Source organism: Uloborus diversus, chromosome 8 (assembly GCF_026930045.1).
Source record: "Uloborus diversus isolate 005 chromosome 8, Udiv.v.3.1, whole genome shotgun sequence".
Lineage (NCBI taxonomy): Eukaryota > Metazoa > Arthropoda > Arachnida > Araneae > Uloboridae > Uloborus > Uloborus diversus.
The window spans coordinates 152,521,228-152,540,657 of NC_072738.1; the positions used below are offsets into that span (position 1 = coordinate 152,521,228).

At 34.7% G+C, this 19,430-nt stretch overlaps 1 protein-coding gene across 1 annotated transcript in view; it reads left to right on the plus strand.

Annotated features, from left to right (window-relative positions):
• Positions 1-19,430, plus strand: part of LOC129228688 (slit homolog 2 protein-like) — a 230,792-nt gene that overhangs the window by 133,348 nt on the left and 78,014 nt on the right. Inside the window, exon 4 of the mRNA XM_054863371.1 lies at positions 7,400-7,508. Within this exon, the coding sequence (XP_054719346.1) occupies positions 7,400-7,508 (109 nt within the window). The remainder of the gene's footprint in view (positions 1-7,399; positions 7,509-19,430) is intronic.

Genomic DNA, 19,430 nt, shown 5'->3' on the forward strand with positions numbered 1-19,430 from the left:
AAAATCGCTTTTCGCTTCACTTTATTCACTGAAACTTTTTAAGTCTTTTTTAAAGTTCATAGTTACAAAAAAAAATAATAATAATAAAAATAAATAAATAAATAAAACTAGCCAGTCGTGGTACTTCCGACAGAAGTGAAAACTTGAAACTTCAAGATTTTGGTGTGTTTGTGCGCTCGCTTGTGTGTTATTTTCATTAACATTCCTGGATTTTACATTCCTGGAGTTGACAAGGAATCCCTTTTTCACTTCGAAATCCAAGTTTATCGTCAAAAAAGGTCCGACCGACGTGGTATCTAAAGATTTAATGGTGGTATTGCTAAGGAATTTAGTTTCCGTTAGCATTCATCGACTTAATTTTGTTTTTGTCATGATTTATCGCGCTAACTTATACGTTGTTTTATTTTATTTTTTTTATGGGAAAAATTAAGACTGCTTTTAAATTTAGCTCGTTTTAATCCTTTTTCGTAAAAAAACTTTTATCTTACTTTAATTTAACGTACAGTTCTCATGTTATTTTGTTTTTTATAGCTTGATTATATTTTTTAATTTTTTTTTCAGATTTTTTTTCTATTAAAAACACTATAGTATATTTTTCTTACTCCTAATACTTGTTGACAGAATGACTCTCTGTATATAAACTTGTAAAAAGCCGCCTTATTTCTCCTCAAAATCTCTATGCCTACGTACAGTCGAAGAACTGAACCTCTTCGACCCATAATTCTCATAAAAACTCATAAAAATTGCTGAAGAGTATATACTGATACATCAAATGAAGAGTAAAAAACATGTTTTGTCGGTTATTCCACAGTCCACCTCTTCCTCGAAGCGCTTAAAAAATTAAACTTTAATATTATTCATTTCCTGACAGTTTAAATTGATACTAATGAACGAAACTTAAGCATTTGTTTTTTATTTTTAAAAGCATGTGAGCACTAAAAAGCTCATTTGTACTCCTTTAAATAAAGCTGAAGTTTTAAATCTACATTAACTTTAATGTATGACAAAAATTTCATAAAAGAGCCAAAAAATTTATTTTTTCAAAAATTTGTTTCTTTGCTTGCTGGAAATTAATTTGTCGCTCTTAGTCTGAATTTTAATTAATTAGATTCCTTATTATTTTACTAATTTCATAGTTAGCGATCTTCATTACTCTTTGAAATTAGACAAAAACTACATTTTAATTATTTCTCTTCATAAAGAGATTAGTGATGCAAAGCCAAGTGGGCGAGATTGTTCCATTTTGATCAAACATTTTCAAGAAATATTTTTAAGTAGAACCTTTTTTTTATTTGTTTTACCGTTGTCTATGCTTTTCCTTTGCACTAATCACTATTTCCGTGAACAAAATAAGAAAATTGACAATTAAAAACTTAAGATAGTGCCTTTAACCGAAAAAAAAATTATAATTCAAATATAATTTTGTTTGTTGATCAATATTCAGACGAAGTATCGTAGAATTTTATCACAATACATATGCAAAGGATGCACACTAGAAATTAGGGCTTTCCAATCCCGCGCTGAATTAAGTCTCACGGGATTTCGGGATTGTAAGGAGCCACTCCCGCGCGATTGACTTTATTTTTCTAAAAATTTTATTTTAATGTCAAATAGAAAAAGTTGTGCTTTTAAGGAAGAACTGCTTTTGTTTCTTGAATTAGTAGTCTTTCCGAATTCCGTACACTAATTGCAGAGCACTACAACGTCAGATCCCAATTAGCAATTATTGTTTTGTACGCCAAAGTGTGCCCTAAAAAAGTCCAACGCGTCTTAATAAAGCATTGTTCGTATGGATTGAAAAAAGGTTTTCGGTTGCTCAAAAAATAATCCTCTTGATGAAAACACGTGCTGTGGCTCCAGTGCAGTTGGTTTCAACTGCGGACATTTATCAAAAGATCCTCATTAACTTCATCACCTTCTGAAGTAGATTTTTCTTTTCTTGTGCTTGGTTTTTGTTCAAAAACCGTAAATCTCGGACAAAAACGATGTCTTCGGGATACGTGTTTTGCTGTATACAATGAAACTTGCATTGAGAATACCCGAATGACTTCATTAACGTTTGTCATTAACGTCGGTGCATTTATACCTTTGTGTTGAACAGTAAAGTAAGAGAAAACAACGTCGAAAAAGCACAAATTGCAGATTACTGCAGACGCGTGTTTCGGCGTTACAGGAAACGCCTTTTGTCGGATGTCTTTTCATCCATTTGCTCATTACTTTTTGAATTGAAAAAAGGCGTTTACTGTAACGCCGAAACAAGTGTCTGCTGTAATCTGCAATTTGTGCTTTTTTGACGTTGTTTTTTCTTACTTTAAAATGTGTTTTAAAATGTCTAAAATGATTGGGTATGTTAATTAAAAAAAATTATATACGCAACACTTTTCCACAACGCGAAATTTCGACTTAAGCGAGCACTGTAAAAACGATTCAGAAACGTTCCTGGAAAATAATAGGCAGCTGATGTGCCCAATATCAACCAGTAACATATTTTACAAAAACCAGGAACGTTTTCCGATAAAAGTCAGTAACCTTTCTGAAATATTAAGAAATCTCCCCTGTTACAGCCAGTCATGAACCTTAAATAGGTTTATTTAATTTGCTTTGATTAGAACCTTCTGATTTACCAAGACAGCTCCAGAAGTATTAGTGCAACCATGGCCAAAGCTACGCGAAAATCGCAAGCAAGAACCAAGCATATTCCTTGCCTGCAGTTCCTGCCTCGCAAGGCTGTAGCTATCCAGTGACTTATTTGCTCCCATTGGGGGAGCTTGGTCAATCCGGACGGGCCGTAACCATTCTAAAGCCGACACACTAAATAAACACGCTCAGTCAATATTTAAACTGGTAGCAAAAAATATTTTTCACACCAGTGCAAGGTCTGCATTCGTGCATCTTTTAGGAATTCAGGATTTTTTGCGAAGATACTTGGTTTTTTTGTGGAAATAGGTGAAAACCTCTGAAATTCCGAAACGTTCCACGGAAATAACCAGTAACGTTTCGGAATTTTTTTACAGTGAGGAGTCATGGAACGCATCCCTCGCGTAAGTCGGGATCCAACTGTATATGATGTAAGATAAATAAGTAAATACCTTTGTGCTGAACAGTAAAGTAAGAAATAACAACGTCATAAAAGCACAAATTGCAGTTTACTGCAGACACGTGCTTCGACGTTACAGGGAACGCCTTTTTCAAAGCAAAAAGTAATTAGCTTATGGATGAAATGACATCCAACAAAAGCCTTTCTCATCCATAAGCTCATTACTTTTTGCATTGAAAAAGGCGTTCCCTGTAACGCCGAAACAAGTGTCTGCAGTAATTGTTTTGGTTTTTAAGGCATTATTTCTTACTTTACTGTATGTGATGTCTTCAATGTAGAAACAAAATCTTAGATGGTGTTGACTACATTTAAAGGAGAGAGAATTGCATAAGAGGTTATAACCGCGTAAGTTTCAAGAAAAAGTATCGACAGAAATATGAGATCTGAGAATCGCAAAGCAGGGATTAGTGGAAATTATTCACTCGAATTGCTTAGCGCGAATAATCGACTAGAGAAATGCACGTCATTATACACAGAAATCCCGCTACAACGATCTTTGAGGAACCGCGAATTTTAATCGCTGCACTGTAAAAACGATTCAGAAACGTTCCTGGAAAATAATAGGCAGCTAATGTGCCTAGTTTCTTCCAGTAACATATCTTACAAAAACCAGGAAAGTTTTCCGCTAAAATTCAATAACCTTCCGGAAATTAACCTGGAAGTCTCCTGAAATATTCATTAATCTTCCCATTTAAAGCCAGTCGTGTCTCTGCAACTGTAAAGTAAACTTGGATAAGTATAATATAATAACTGCGTAATTTCCTGCTTTTCAAGGAGAGCTCCAAGAGCAGTATCGCAAACATGGCCAAAGCTAATACAGAATCGCAAGCAATAACCAGGAATACCGACTGCAAATTCTGCATAGCTATGTGGTCTAGAGCCCCTTGAAAAAGACAGGCTGACTTATCCGACATTTTGGTTCCAAGACAGAATTGGATCCAACCTCGTTTCTAGTATTTATAAATACGTCATAATATTCGCTGGTTGCTAAGTCGTAAAATAATTGATGATAAGTTGAGTAAAATGTCACTTTAGGTAAATTTTGAAAGATAACTTCGTTTACAAATTCAGCTAAAATGTATCGGGAAATGTTTACGGTAATAAACCTCATTTTCATACCTTATTTGTTTTTAATTTGTATTAATTAAATTGTATTCATCCACAGAATAAAATAATCAAACATCAATCGGGCAACACACCTAAAGTTTGGACACCAGTTTTCTGCAATGAGGCTTTTGTACAAATGTTTATTTTTTTCGCCCGATAATTTTGGAACCAAAATGTCGGATAAGTCAGCTCCCCTTATATAGGAGCCTTAATGTGGTCCATGGCCCTTCGGACACTTATCAGTTAAGACAGGCCACTAACAAACTGAAGCCGATACACTTTATAAATACGCTCAGTTATTTTTTAAACTGGGAGCTAAAAATATTTTTCGCAACAGTGAGAAGTCTGCATTCGTGCGACTTGTATCGATTCTGGAAACTTTTTGATTGTGATGCTTGATTTTTTCACGAAGTGGATAAAAACCATTGAAATCCTGAAACGTTACAAGAAAATACTCAGTTTCGTTTTGGATTTTTTTTTTACCGTGTGCGACAATGATTTCTTTGTAATGGCAATCCAACAATGTAATGACAAAGAAATGGAGACTTAACACTTATTTCGCTGAAACGGATATTTCTTTGTATTGGTGTTCGTTGTAGCGGTGTTTCACTGTATAACTACAGATGCAGCGTTCGACCGTGTTCTACTGGAATTCAGCAGTACGCATCAGATCTTACTGCTGAAAATTGTTGCAGTATTATGAATAGTATGCATCCAATAGGAAATTTATATTCATTAACCGCAATAAATATTTCGCATTAATCACTGTCTCGTGTTCCTATAAATCATCTATCACTGATGCCGCTCTCCCCTCACAGTTCAGTTTGTTATGAGAACATTCAGTACGATTTTTACTTCCTTTTACAAAAGAGTAAGTTTTGTAATAGCGAAAAAAATTTCACTCAGAAATCGGCCTTAATTTCTATTTTACTCACCCCCGAATGAATGTTGAGTTTATTTTTCAAATCGACCACCCGTGGATATATGTCTAGGAACGTACAGACACCCGAAATATCCATTTTGACGATCCCCGAGTTAATTACAACGAGTTTTCTCGTGACGTCTGTATGTACGTATGTATGTGCGTATGTGTGTATGTGTATATGTATGTCGCATACTCACAAGAACGGAATGTTCTAGAAAGTTGAAATTTGGTACTTAGACTCCTAGTGGGGTTTAGTTGTGCACCTCTCTTTTTGGTTGCATTCTGATGCTCCAAAAGGGGTCTTTTGCCCCTTTTTGGGAGGAAATCATTGTTAATTTCGAAGTAAACTCAAGTGGTGTTATAATTTGGCGGACACTTGGCGATATATCGTTAGTCTTTTGGTCGCCAACTTGGCGACAAATTTTGCGATTTTTTTTATTCTTTATTTTTTATTTTTTAAAAATCTGGTTTCAATTTGGCCACTGTTGGTGATATTTAGAGAGTAAACTATTGAATCATATTAAAACTGCCAATGATGAGAAAATGACATTAAATTGGAGTAAAAGGAAGTCATGTGATGCACACATCAGCTCGTCTTAGTAAAAGGAAGTATAAGATTCTTTAAGAACAGTATTTAAGCTTCTTTCTTCAAATAAATAAAAGGTAACAAATACTGTTCGACCCCTCTGTAAATTGACAGTCAGGCCATTTGAAACGATTCGATCTGATTGACTCTAGCAGGGAAGAAGATAAAATTAAGCAGTAGGTTTTGAGGCTCTTTGTTTGTTAATTTCAATATGACTCTGCTTCGAATTCTTGATCTAAGTTTATTTCATAAGAAATATTCACATAAAACTTCAAAATTGATTTCGTAATATTGTATTTCTTACGGCATATATCAGCATTCTATCTGTAACGGTAAGCTGGCATCTTGCACTGTTAAAAATTCAGGAAGATTTTCTGGTAATTGTTACTGTAAAATTGCATCGCCGACGCATCGCTGATTTTTACGGTAATTTATACCGGAGAAATAAGCGATCCCAGCGCCAACTGGTTGCTGTGGCCTACCGAGGAAACCGTAAAATTTTACAGTAACATTTGATTTTTACGGTAATAGTTACTGGCAACATGGATGCCAGTAACAATTACCGTAAATTTTCCGGAAATTTTTTAACAGTGTGCAATCTTGCAGATGCGTCTGTTTCCGCCTATAAACTAGATGTTTGACTTTCCAGCTCATCGGGGTAGACCAGTACATACGTAAAATAAAATAAATCGATTAGACAAAAGTAAAAAAATAAATAAATGTCCGTAGCATTTTCCCCGGGGCAAGTTTTAATTGCTTGGGTATTTATTTTAAAGATGATTTCGAGGAAACACCCTCCCTCTCAGATTTTGTTTTAGAGTTGAATATGCACATTTTGGAAGGAAAAGTAAAAATGAATTTTGGTAGTGAACCAGTAGCGGCGATTCGAGGGGAGGCGAGACGGGCAACCGCCCCCCAATTTTATGGTTCATTTATTTATCTCATTTCCCAATCAAGATACCAAAACTAGAAATTATAAAAAAAAGCAGAAGTGTCCGAATTTTCATATCATAAGTATTTGTTTTACTTTGTATATCTGTTTACGAAAAATTATTTAGCACAAGCAGTAACTTTTAGTTTATGTATTCAGTAGCTTTTACCTGCAATTTCGCTCACGTTGATGTAGTTTTTTTTTTTTTTTAATCGATTAAAGTTAATGATGAACACAGACAGAGATCAAATAGTTACCAAAAAATGGTTTGTCCCCAGTTTCGCCGACATTTTAAATTGTCTCTCCCCTTTAACAGATCAAAAGGTATGATTAAAACTGAAAATCAGGGGGGGGGGGGGTGTAAATGAAATGTCGGCGAAACTGGGAAGACACCCAAATAATCATACAACATAAATCAGGAAAACGTTCAGGAGTTGTAAAGAAATCAGTTTGGGTAATTCAAATTCCAATTCAAGTGAGGTCAACAATTCAAACAAAATAAAGTCAAAAATTTCCCTAATAATCCAGATCGCCGTCAAATGATGTCCAGCGCTACACTGGCTATCTAAATTATTGTATAACTTCTTACCGGAGAAATCGTCTGAAAATAGGATCAACAGTCAATGCAAATCATGATTCTAATAATGTGCCTTTAAAATCCTGTGACTTTTAATTATCATACTTTTTGCCCCCTCCCCTTTTCAGTGCCAATCTCCGCCTCTGTAGGTAACTTTTTCTCCTTTTTTCTTTCAGCATTGTCTCGCATAGTCCCACCTTGTCAATGCTCTTGGAATAGCTTGTTCTGTGAAAATAGAGGGTTGAAAAGCATACCAACCCATTTGCCAGATGAGATCAAAGAACTGTAAGTTTAATATCTCCGTGTTTTTATTTTTGTTTTATCTATCCATAGTGCTTTAATTTTCGAAACAATTTACTTCAGATAAACATGTAGTGACGAAACGAATCAGGAACTTTGTGATAAATAAACTTATCTGTTCAGTTTGGAAGGAGGATAACTGTATTAAGTTGCGAGAATACTTTTGCTGTATGGGAATTTGATCGATCTTGATGTTTGAACAAACCACTGTATAAATATTAAAGGCCGAACTACTTTTGCTCCACCCACACATAACAAAGAACTTATTTACCCTGAATTTCCCCATTCGCCAAACAAATCAAAATGGACCGCTGCAAGCGTCTAGGAGGACATTGTGTATCGATATCAATTCCTTATAGACTCTCTTTGAATGTTGCCAACGATAATAAACAAAATGCAATGCTATGGCTCGCAAATAACACAAAATATTTATTTCTGGCCTCCTTGTTGTTTTGCTGAGACACGAATATTAATAATTTAAAAGCGCTTCGGCTCCTGGATTTCGTAAAAGATAAAGTACAGTCGAACTCGCTTAAAACGAGCCTTGATTTAACGAGAACCCAGATTTACTGAGGCAATCAGAAATACTTGGTTTTGGCACAATATTAAGTATATGGGAGCATTACTCGCTTTAAACGAGCAATCCCCGCTGAATGCGAGCAATATTTTTGTGATTCGTAAAATTTCGATTGAATTGAAAATTTCTATAAGCTCAACTTATCTTTTTTTTGGTAAATTTTCTTTAACATTCCAAAGTCAACCAAAAATGGTGATAAATCATAAATCCTGAGAACAAGCGATGACAGAACTTTTTTTTTTGAGCAATCACGATTGCTTATTGTTCTCATTTGACCGTTCTTGGCGTTGTGGTTCCTTTTTCAGCTTGGACCAGGCCCACCAGCACCACCGCCCACCGGCCTCTGCAGGCGCGGCTCTGAGCACTGCCTCCTAGAATCCGTTCTCCTGGTCGATGGCGTCCATGTCTTACACACACACGCGCTCATACACACACACACACACACCCGCGCTCATACACACACACACACACACACACGCACTCATACACACACATACGCTCATACACACAAGCCTTTACACACATACACACACGCCTACGTACACACACACAGGTCTACGCACACACACAAGCCTACACATACACACACGGCTGCACACATACACACACAACTATACACACTCCCAGGAGGCGGGGTAGGCTTGGAGGGACAGGAGCTGTTTCTAGAAACAATAGCCCCAATGAGTAGGGTCCTGTCGCAACTCGTGATTGCGAAAAACCTAATTTGAATTCAAAACTTCAGAATTCATTTTTTCTTTTTGAAATTTGTCTAGTAAAGAAACATTTAAAATTTATATATGCGTGTACACTGTAAAAACGATTCAGAAACGTTCCTGGGATATAATGGGCAGTTGATGTGCCTAATTTCTGCCAGTAATATACCTCGCAAAAACCTGGAACGTTATCCGCTAACATTCAGTAACTTTCCTGAAATTACTCTGAAAGCCTCCTGAAATATTTAGAAATCTTCCCATTTAAAGCCAGTAGTGTCTCCGAAACTTTAGAATAAACCTTGTATACACTGTAAAAAAATTCCAAAACGTTACTAGTTATTTCCGTGGAACGTTTCGTGATTTCAGAGGTTTTCACCTATTTCCCCAAAAATTTAAGTATCTTCGCAAAAAAGTTTCCTGAATTGCTAAAAGATGCACGAATGGAGACTATGCACTGGTGTGAAAAATATTTTTTGCTACCAGTTTAAATATTGACGGAGCGTGTTTATTAAGTGTGTCGGCTTTGTATTGTTTATGGCTCGTCCGTATTGACTACGCTTCCAATGGGAGCAAATAAGTCGTTGGATAGCTGCAGGAATTGCAGGCGAGGAATATGCTTGGTTCTTGCTTGCATTTTTCGCGTAGCTTGGCTGTCGTTGCTCTAATATTTCTGGAGCTTTCTTGGTAAATCAGAAAGGTTCTAATCAAATAAATTAAGCCTATTTAATTTTCTAGAAGGTTGGCGACTGGCTTTAATAGGGGAGATTTTTTAATATATTTCAGAAAGGTTTCTCGTTTTTGTAAGATATGTGACTGGTTGAAATTGGGCACATCAGCTGCCTATTATTTTCCAGGAACGTTTCTGAATCGTTTTTACAGTGTAGGTTTAATATATCACCTAAGTATCTTCCTGAGTTATCAATGAAGTTTCACAAGAAATACTGCAAACATAGCCAAAGTTAAGAGAGAATTGCAAGTAAGTATCGAGAACTGTACTTTCCTGCAATTCTTGCAAAACCACGTAATTCATGACCTTCTCGCTCCCTTTGGGAAGTTAAATAGTCTGGACGGACCGTAATCGAACCAAAGCCGATACAACTAAATAAAATACTCCCAGTTTATTTTAAACTGGGAGCTAAAAATATTTTTCACACCAGTGAGAAGTCTGCATTCGTGCGACTTGTAGCAATTCAGGAAACTTTTTGACAAGGATACTTGATTTTTCCAGGTTGTGTATAAGAACCATTAAAATCATGAGACGATACCCAAAAATACTCCGTAGCGTTTCGGAATTTTTTTACAGTGTATATGTGTATTCCTCAAAAACAATTTCGTAAGAAAGAGATATTCAGACAATTCAAAGCAAAGTAACCAACTTATTTGGTTGCACAGTGATTTAAAAGAAGAAGAAAAAACAATTAGGATGAATAGTTATGATTTTTTTTCTCGACCTCGTTTTTTACGAACACCCGGTTATAACGAGCTAATATCGCTTTTTATTTGCTGTCGTTATAAACGAGTTTAACTGTACCCACCAAAAGTAACTTCAATCGATTCCTTTGTGTGTATCAACATAATGTAGTATCTTGTTGCCTAAAAGATGTTCCATACTGCTTTGTACGAGTCTTTTTTTTTTTTTTTTGCACATTATATTCACTACACTGTAAAAAAATTCTGAAACGTTACTGGGTATTTCCGTGTTACGTTTCGGGATTTTAATGGTTTTTATCTACTTCCTGGAAAAATCAAGTAACATTGCCAAAATGTTTCCTGATTTGCTACAAGTCTCACGAATGCAGACTTTTCACTGTTGTAAAAAATATGTTTAGCTACTAGTTTAAAGATTAACTGAGAGTATTTATAAGGCGTACCGGCCGTCCATGCCAATTAAACTTCCAAAGGGAGCGAATCAATATGGACTACGTAGCTTTGCAAGAATTGCAATCAAGTGAGATACTTACTTGCAGTTCTGTCTTAGCTTTGGCCATGTTTGCTTTACTGCTTTTGGAACTGTCTTGATAACTCAGGATGGTGCTCAGCTGTTGTATTATCCGTATCAAAGATTACACTGAAATTCCAGAGACGCGATTGACTTTAAACGGAAAGATTTCTGGATTTTTCAGGAAGGTTACTGAATTTTAGTGGATAACAATCCTGGTTTTTGCGAGATATGTTACTGGTAGAAATTGGGCACATCACCTGCCTATTGATTTCCAGGAACGTTTCTGAATCGTTTTTACAGTGTACACTAAAAACGATTCAGAAACGTTCCTGGAAAGTAATAGGCAGCTGATGCGCCCAATCTCTTCCAGTAACTTATCTTGTAAAAACCAGGAACGTTTTCCGCTAAAAGTAAGTAAACTTTTTGAAATTAACCTTGAAACTTTCTGAAGAAGTGCGAAATCTCCCCTGTTAAAGCCAGCCATGTCTCTGAAACCTTTAAGAAAAAATATGCAGGTTTAGTGTTATTGATTAGAACCTTCCTGAATTACTAAGAAAGTTCCATAAAAATCAGAGCGACCACGGCTATGCAAGAAGGAACCAACCAAATCTCTTGCCTGCAGTTCCCACCTTGCAAAGCTGTAGCTATCCATTGACTTTTTCCACTCTCATTAGGAGCTTAGTCAGCCTGGACAGGTCATAAGAAACCGTAGGCCGATACACTTAATAAACACGCTCATTCAATCATTAAACTGGTTGCTAAAACTATTTTCCACAGCAGTGAAAAGTCTGCACGCGTGCAACTTGTAGCGATTTAGGAAATTTTTTTGTAATGATACTTGTTTTTACGGGGAAATAGGTGAAAACGTGTGAAATCCCGAGACGTTCCACGAAAATAACCAGTAACGTTTCGGAATTTTTTTAGTGTAGGGAACTATGGGGCAATAGTTAAGATAGCTTACCTTTTCCAAAATGAACAACAAATCGCTTAAAATTACAATACAGGAAGAAAAACAGTGCATTTCTTTTATAAAACTTTCATTAAAATGTTATGTTTTTATTTTCAGCTATAAATCAGAACTTTAAAAAAATGGATGTAGTTTAACTTTTTTTTTTTTTGCATAGGTCAAAGTGAAAAATTAAATATTTTTTATGTGGTTATCAAATATATTTTTCTTCAAATATATGACTAAATGAACAAATACCAGAGAAATTGCAAATTTGTAATCCATGAAGCTTTAAAGTAATGTGAGGATACTTATTTAGAAAAACTTGGAGTACATTACTGTTAAAAAGAAGCTATTTTTTTTTTCGACTCCCACACATAATTTTCCGAAATTTACTTTAACTATTTTAAAGAAAATCCTGTTTCCATTAAATCCTCTGTAGTGTAATGGATATATTAAGAATGCATCTGAAGATTTTTTTACTGAAACCTTGTTAGCTTTTCTTTTTGCATTTAAGATTTAATTTATCGCATATTTCGTTAATATTATTATTAAAAGGAGTTTATTATACACTGTAAAATCGATTCAGAAACGTTCCTGGAAATTAATAGGCAGCTAATGTGCCCAATTTCTGCCAGTAACACATCTCGCACAAAAACCAGGAACGTTTTCTGCTAAAATTCAGTAACCTTCCTGAAAAATCCAGATATCTTTCCGTTTAAAGCCAGTCGCGCATCTGGAATTTCAGTGTAATCCTTGGCAGAGATAATAAAACAGCAGGGCAGCTTCCTGCGTTATCAAGACAGTTTCAAAAGCAGTATAGCAAACATGGCCAAAGCTAAGACAGAATTGCAAGTAAGTGTCTCCTGCAATTCTGGTAAAGCTACGTAGTCCATACTGATTCGCTCACTTTGGGAGATTAATCAGCACGGACGTGCCGTTACCGAACTGAAGCCGATACGCCTTATAAATACAGTGATCTCTCGCTTATACGCGACCTCTGTTATACGCGTTTTTCACTTATGCGCGTTTTTCTCACGGACCCGGCCAACGATAAAGGAAAACAATGTTAACGCTTGTTCATTTATATGCGAAACTTAAAATGCACCTTTCACTTATGCACGATAAAATGTTTTCAAGTTTTAGTTATATCGCGTATTTACGCTTTGCTTATCGAAAGATTTGTACCCTTCTTATTCTGTCTGTTGGAATGCATTCATGCGCCTTAATTTCATTGTTCGGATTCTTCCAAGATCGCGTTCTTTTTCTCACAAGCGCGCAATTGGGGGTGGAATTAGTCTTTTGACATCGAGAAGGGAGAATGGCTTATATACGAAATTGACGTCACTAAAAAGTCGTGGTCAAACGGTAAGCATTAACGCAGGCTATCGACGATCTTTTGCATCCTCGTAGCTTTGATCACGCGACAATTTTTCGGTTTTGAGGCATTTACTTAAATGCTGTACACTGTACAGTGTATGAAAAATGATAAAACGAACGACAAATTTTATATTTTTAATAAATTACAATGCATAAACAGAAATTATGTGCGTATTTATTCATTAGCATTAGTAGTGTACTGTTAGTATCGCTATAACTGATGTTAAATTATTACATTTAAACTTATTTTTGGGGTTTTCACTTATGCGCGAATCTTAATTGTGTGCGAAAATTTCCTTGTCCCCTTTGGTCGCATATAAGTGAGAGGTCACTGTACTCTCAGTTAATCTTTAAACTAGTAGCTAAACATATTTTTTACAGAAGAGAAGTCTGCATTTGGACCACTTGTAGCCATTCAGGAAACTTTTTGACAATGATACTTGATATTTCCAGGAAGTGGGTAAAAACCATTGAAATCACGAAACGTGACATGGAAAGACTCAGTAACGTTTTGGAATTTTTTTACAGTGTATCTAAAAGGAGTGTATTTGTTCTATATATTATTCAACCAAAACATGAATCATCTATTAGGTAGGGGAAAAGGGGGCTAGTGTGGACAAGAGACTGGTGTGGACATGTGAAATAATTCAGTTATTTGCTTTTTCAAAATTTCTCTGTTAATTTATGCATAATGACACCACCAACATGCACTTACATGTGTAGTTTCCTGACAACATCCTTGATAATTCAGTAGCAAATTAAAAAAGAAGATTTTCATAGTGGAAAAGTAAATTTTGGATTTTCTTTTAATGTTTAGATTAGACTATTTTAATTTATTATTTCAAGTAAAAGGATATAATATATTCGATTGTAAATAAAAGTAAGGTTTCAAAGAAATTCTGGAAGGAAGTCTGTGGCTGGCCTGCGTCCAGGAGACTTCATAGCACCTACAAATTTTATACAAAATTACTTCGAGCTCCGGTGGGTGTGCACCTGGGTTTTTATTTTTTTAAATTCAAATTAGTTTTTTGTAAATAATTTTTAAAAATCAAATTTCGCGAAAATTGCCTATTAAAGGGGTGAAAAATTACTTGCTTATATAATTATCATATATCTTTGGAAAGGGTAGAATTTTTTGCGTTCAACGCAATATGATTCAATGCGGTAACTTAAATACGGCGGGAGTTATTTGCGTTTTTAGCTCGAATTTTTTCAGGCTTAGCTAAAATTTGGGCACTACTTTCTTCATTAAATCTATCAGTAAAAAGCGAAGGAATTGTCCAACAGTTTTCTTTCTGACACCATTGGAAAAAGTGACATTTTTTACTCCAGATCTCTTTCGACCTATGGTCTAAAAACTTAGCTTCCATATTCAAAGGTAAAAAAGTTACAAGCGTTTTTAAATCAAGTTCGGAAAATGTCATTTTGATTCAGGTTGTTCACCATTTTATTTTTGCGTTTCCACGGTTACGCTTTTTGAATCCATTGTTTCTTTCCTTATTTTGCATTTAATTTCTTAAACTTATTTTCCCCAAATATTTAAACTATTCAAATCATACAAAATAATAATTTAACTAATACATTTTTGAGCGCGAAATAAAGATCCTATGCAAAAACTGTAAAGTATTTTTTAGGTTCAAACTACGTTATATAATGACAATTTATGGCTGTTGCGTTATGAAAAAATACAAAAAAGCTAGTTTTTATTATTTTCTGAAAATTCCAATTTTTAACATTTTTTTTTCAAACTTTCAGCTTTATGCGCAAAAAACTGAAGATGTCAACTTAAAGCTTTTTTAAAAAAAAAATTCCCAATTGAGGATACCAAACTAAAACTTTTTAGAGGTAACCTGATTCCGAAATAAAAAGTCGATTTTTTCGAACCACCCAAATGTACAATGTTTTTAAAAAATTCTGAGAAAGTGGAATGGGGTGGTTTCCTTCAGTCAAAAGTACTACTTTTAGTCATTAAAATGGATAGAACGAGCAAAAAAAAAAAAAAAAAAAACATGGACCAGAAAATACTTTCATTTTCCCAATTTTTTTTTTTTTTTTTTTTTTTTTTAATTATTTTTTTAAAATGCCCGATTTTTCAAACAAGGCTTGGTCTTGATGACGTCACAAATGATGCACTTTCTTCCGCGTTCCAACGTTATGATAATCAAGCAGCGAATTCAAATTGCGCTCTACGCTTGCTACCAACCCTATCGTTGCCAATACACGTGAGTAAAGATGCGAATTAAATATTTTGGACCGTGAAAATGGCAACACTGAATGCATTTCATCATTTGTGATGTCATCCGCAGAAGCGTTAAACGATGAAAGAGCACCGATTTAAGTATTTTTTTAAAAATATTAAACTTAAAAAACATACTTAAAAATGGGCAGATTCTATGTTTTTAAGCATGCTCTTTCAGAAAAACATACTTTTAAAATTTTGGAAACGACCCCATTGTAATCAAATGGAAGCGTAAAACTTTAAAAAGCAAGTTCTGAATTTGAGATCACTTGACGATATGACTTTTTACACTTAGCATGGCAGAAAACTGAAACATTGACATCTAAACTACAAATGAGTATTATATTTTACTAGTAGTACCCGCACGGCTTTGCCCGTAATAGAAAAATTAAAAGGTCTTTTGGTTCGCCTGTATATTAACAAATAATATATGGTGAATTTTCTCGCCAATTGGCTTGTACCCATTTACGGTTCCACGTTATGATAATTTCGTATCTCGCCAATTGGCTTGTGCCCAGGTTACGGTTTCACGTTACGATAATTTCGTAATTTACTCGTCCAACTTATGATAGTTTTTTTCTTAAAATTGGAATAGAAAAAAAACCCACATCGAATTTTTGAAAATTCGCTTCGAGGTGCACACCCCCATGCTACAAACTGACTTTGTGTCAAATTTCATGAAAATCGGCCGAACGGTTTAGGCGCTATGCGCGTCACAGAGATCCATACATCCTACAGACATCCAAACATCCTCCGGATATCCAGACATCCAGACAGAGAGACTTTCAGCTTTATTATTAGTAGAGATGAATACATGTCATGCATGTAAATATGTAGCGAGCTGAAAATATAAATATACCGAAGTAAAATAACTCAAGAATCGAAAGATATTTTTATCTCTCTTTTTCTCAGTGCCTGAAGCCATCATTCCTTAATAAAACATTGATTCTGCACTTTCGAAGGCATACTATAAAAGAATGACTGAGAACATATTTGTGCAGTTGCTATAACTATGCTTCAATATTCTATGCAAAACAGCGTTAGAAACTGCAGAATAAACAAAAATGTGCACGCTAAATGTCGTGCTTGGTTGGACTTCATTTGATTAGATTCATTTCCATGTTTAAATTTATGAAAAGATCGCCCCCGCGGATGTTGGAAGACTAAGAGTGCTCTAAAGATAGTTTAACAAATTTGGTTTATTCATTGTTTCTTATTGTCTGGAAATACTCTTATAACGCAAAACCTTTTACGAGAAGAGTTTCAATTTTCATCATTACTTTTAAATGCTTTTCCTGGAAAAAGCTGGAAAATGCTTAGGTAGATTTAAAAAATGTTTTGTAAGGATTTGTCTTCTTTTTGCGTTTTTAAAGAATCAAAAGTAAAGAACATGCAGTTGAATATTTAAGAAAAACCTATCGTGTTTCATGTCATTCAATAAAAGTATATATTTTTTTTAATGAAGAGCTTATTCATAAGTTTACTTTGATATGTCTTTATCATAGAAAGCAAATATTTCTATTGTTATAATTTAGCGCAACTGAAAACTTTCAGTCACTTTACCTCAGTAAATACATTTTTATGGATATTTATAGGCTACTAAAAAGTAATTCTATCAGAAGCTAAAACCATGTCATATTTTAAACTTCCTGATTTATTTTTACACTGTAAAAGTGATTCATAAACGTTCCTGGAAAATAATAAGCAGCTGATGCGCCTAATTTCTGCCAGTAACAAATCTTAGAAAAAACAGAACTATTTCCCGATAAAATTCATTAACATTTCTGAAATCATTATTAATTCTTTCTAAATAATGCAAAAATATTCCCGGTTGAAGCCAGATTGGAACCTTCAGAGAAATCCTAAGGAGGTTTTAAATAATAACTTGGTGTCTTCCTCATTTGCCAAAAAAAGCTCCTAAAACAAAGCATTTTTGCAACTAGTACCAAGCATCTACACCTACTTTTCCGCTCTCATTAGGAGGCAAGCCAATCTGGATGACCCGTAAACAATGTTAAGCAGATACACTTAATAAATACGTTCAGTTAATCTTTAAATTGGTAGCTAAAAATATTTTTCCTATCACTGAGAAGCCTCCATTCGTGCAACTTGAAGTAGTTCAGGAAACTCTTGAACAAAAATACTTAATTTTCACAGGAAATTGGAAAAAAAAAAACCTGTGATAACCTACTAGTAACGCTTCGGAGTTTTTTCGCAATGCATGGTGGTCCAAAATTTCTAGGGGAGAATATTTTGAGTCCAACCCTACCTTTTGTTTCCAATGCAGTAGAAAATGAATGGAATGACATATTGTAACGTTGCAATAATATTCATAGGTAGATCGAAGCAGATGAAATTAGCATGATTGCCATTGAGAGTGAATAGACCAAGGACTAAACTAATCACAAATATAGTTGATATATTTATTAACGAATATATCTACTTTATAAAATTGCTATTTTATGGTTTAACTAGTGGTACCCGCACGGCTTTGCCCGTAATATAAAAAAATTAAAAGGTCTTTTGGCTCGCCTGTATATTTACAAATAATGTGTGGAGAATTTTCTCGCCATTTGGCTTGTACCCATGTTACGGTTCCACGTTATGATAATTTCGTATCTTGCCAATTGGCTTGTGCCCATGTTACGGTTCCACGCTATGATAATTTCGTAATTTACTCATCCATCTTATGATAGTTTTGTTCTTAAAATTGGAATAGAAAAAGAACCCCATCGAATTTTTGAAAAATCGCTTCGAGCTGCACACCTTCATGCTACAAACTAACTTTGTGCCAAATTTCATGAAAATCGGCCGAACGGTCTAGGCGTTATGCGCGTCACAGAGATCTTGACAGACAGAAATCCGGACAGACACAGAGAGATCCGGACAGAGACTTTCCGCTTTATTATTAGTAAAGATATTAACCGTAAAATATATTCTGTAAACATACATTTTTTTAAATAAGTTGTTGCAGTTAATGGGACGTTACAGCACTAGAGCTTAGTTGACAAACCCAAACTTTGGACTTAGACCCAAAGAGCAGCAATGCAGGAAAAGCATTTGAATTAACTGGTATACTGGAACAAAAAGTAAAGTTGCTATTTCTGGAATGTCAAAGACACCAAGTTGGAAAAACCCTCGAAAAATTGTTGAAAGTTTTTTCAAGCTTCCTACAAGCATTTATCCTCGTGTAAAATGGAGGGGAGGGGGAGAGCAATTGAACTTAAAAGTAGTGCATATGAAAGCTTACTTTTTCTAAATTCCAAGTATCGAACCTTTTAAAGATAAAAAACTAAAAATCAAGTACACATACCTTTATTCCCTTCCATCTTCCACTTCTTCCCTTAGAAATTTTTTTTAATGAAATTATTCTTGTAAAATACTCCTGTAAAATAAGTGAAGAAACAGTTTCACGCCTTTAAAAAAACACTAGCAATATTTCTGCATGTAGCAAATAAAACTGTTCAGGCGAAGAAAATCCTAAACATCTTTTCTGCTGCATGAACATAAAACCCTCATTTCTTTAGAAAATCTTTAAAGGAAAGTAAAGATTTAAAAGAACGTTACAGAATAAACACGTTCGTTAAAAAAAAGAAAGAAAGAAAAAAAAATAAGATAAAGTATTCAATGTTGCCAATTAAATCACAAGAAATTCCAGAAAACTTATTTTATTCAAGGAGGATTAATTCTGAGCCGCATTAGTAGTTTAATATTTCTATTTTTCACGTCCTGGAAATTTACTTAAGAATTTCCAGGACGATTAGTGGATCAATTAGTGGAAGATTTAGTGTCATCACTTTTTTTTCCTAATCGTCATCGTTTAATTTGACTCATGGCAATGCATGTTTTTTTAATCTATGTTTGCATTGTAGTGCTGGAGTTCTTCCAAGAAAATGAAAAAAGAGCATCAGTATTCAAAATAATTTTTATGTGAATAATCTTGTGTAAATGGCAAATTTATGAAACATGTTGAGATAAATTTTTTCAACGGTGTGAAAACGGAAGTGTGTTTAATTCGGTTGGACGTGTTTCTAATTTCTGACGGAATGGCGTCGAAAATCACTGTGGTGTTACGCATTACCAAGTGAAAAGAAATTTTATTGCTAACAA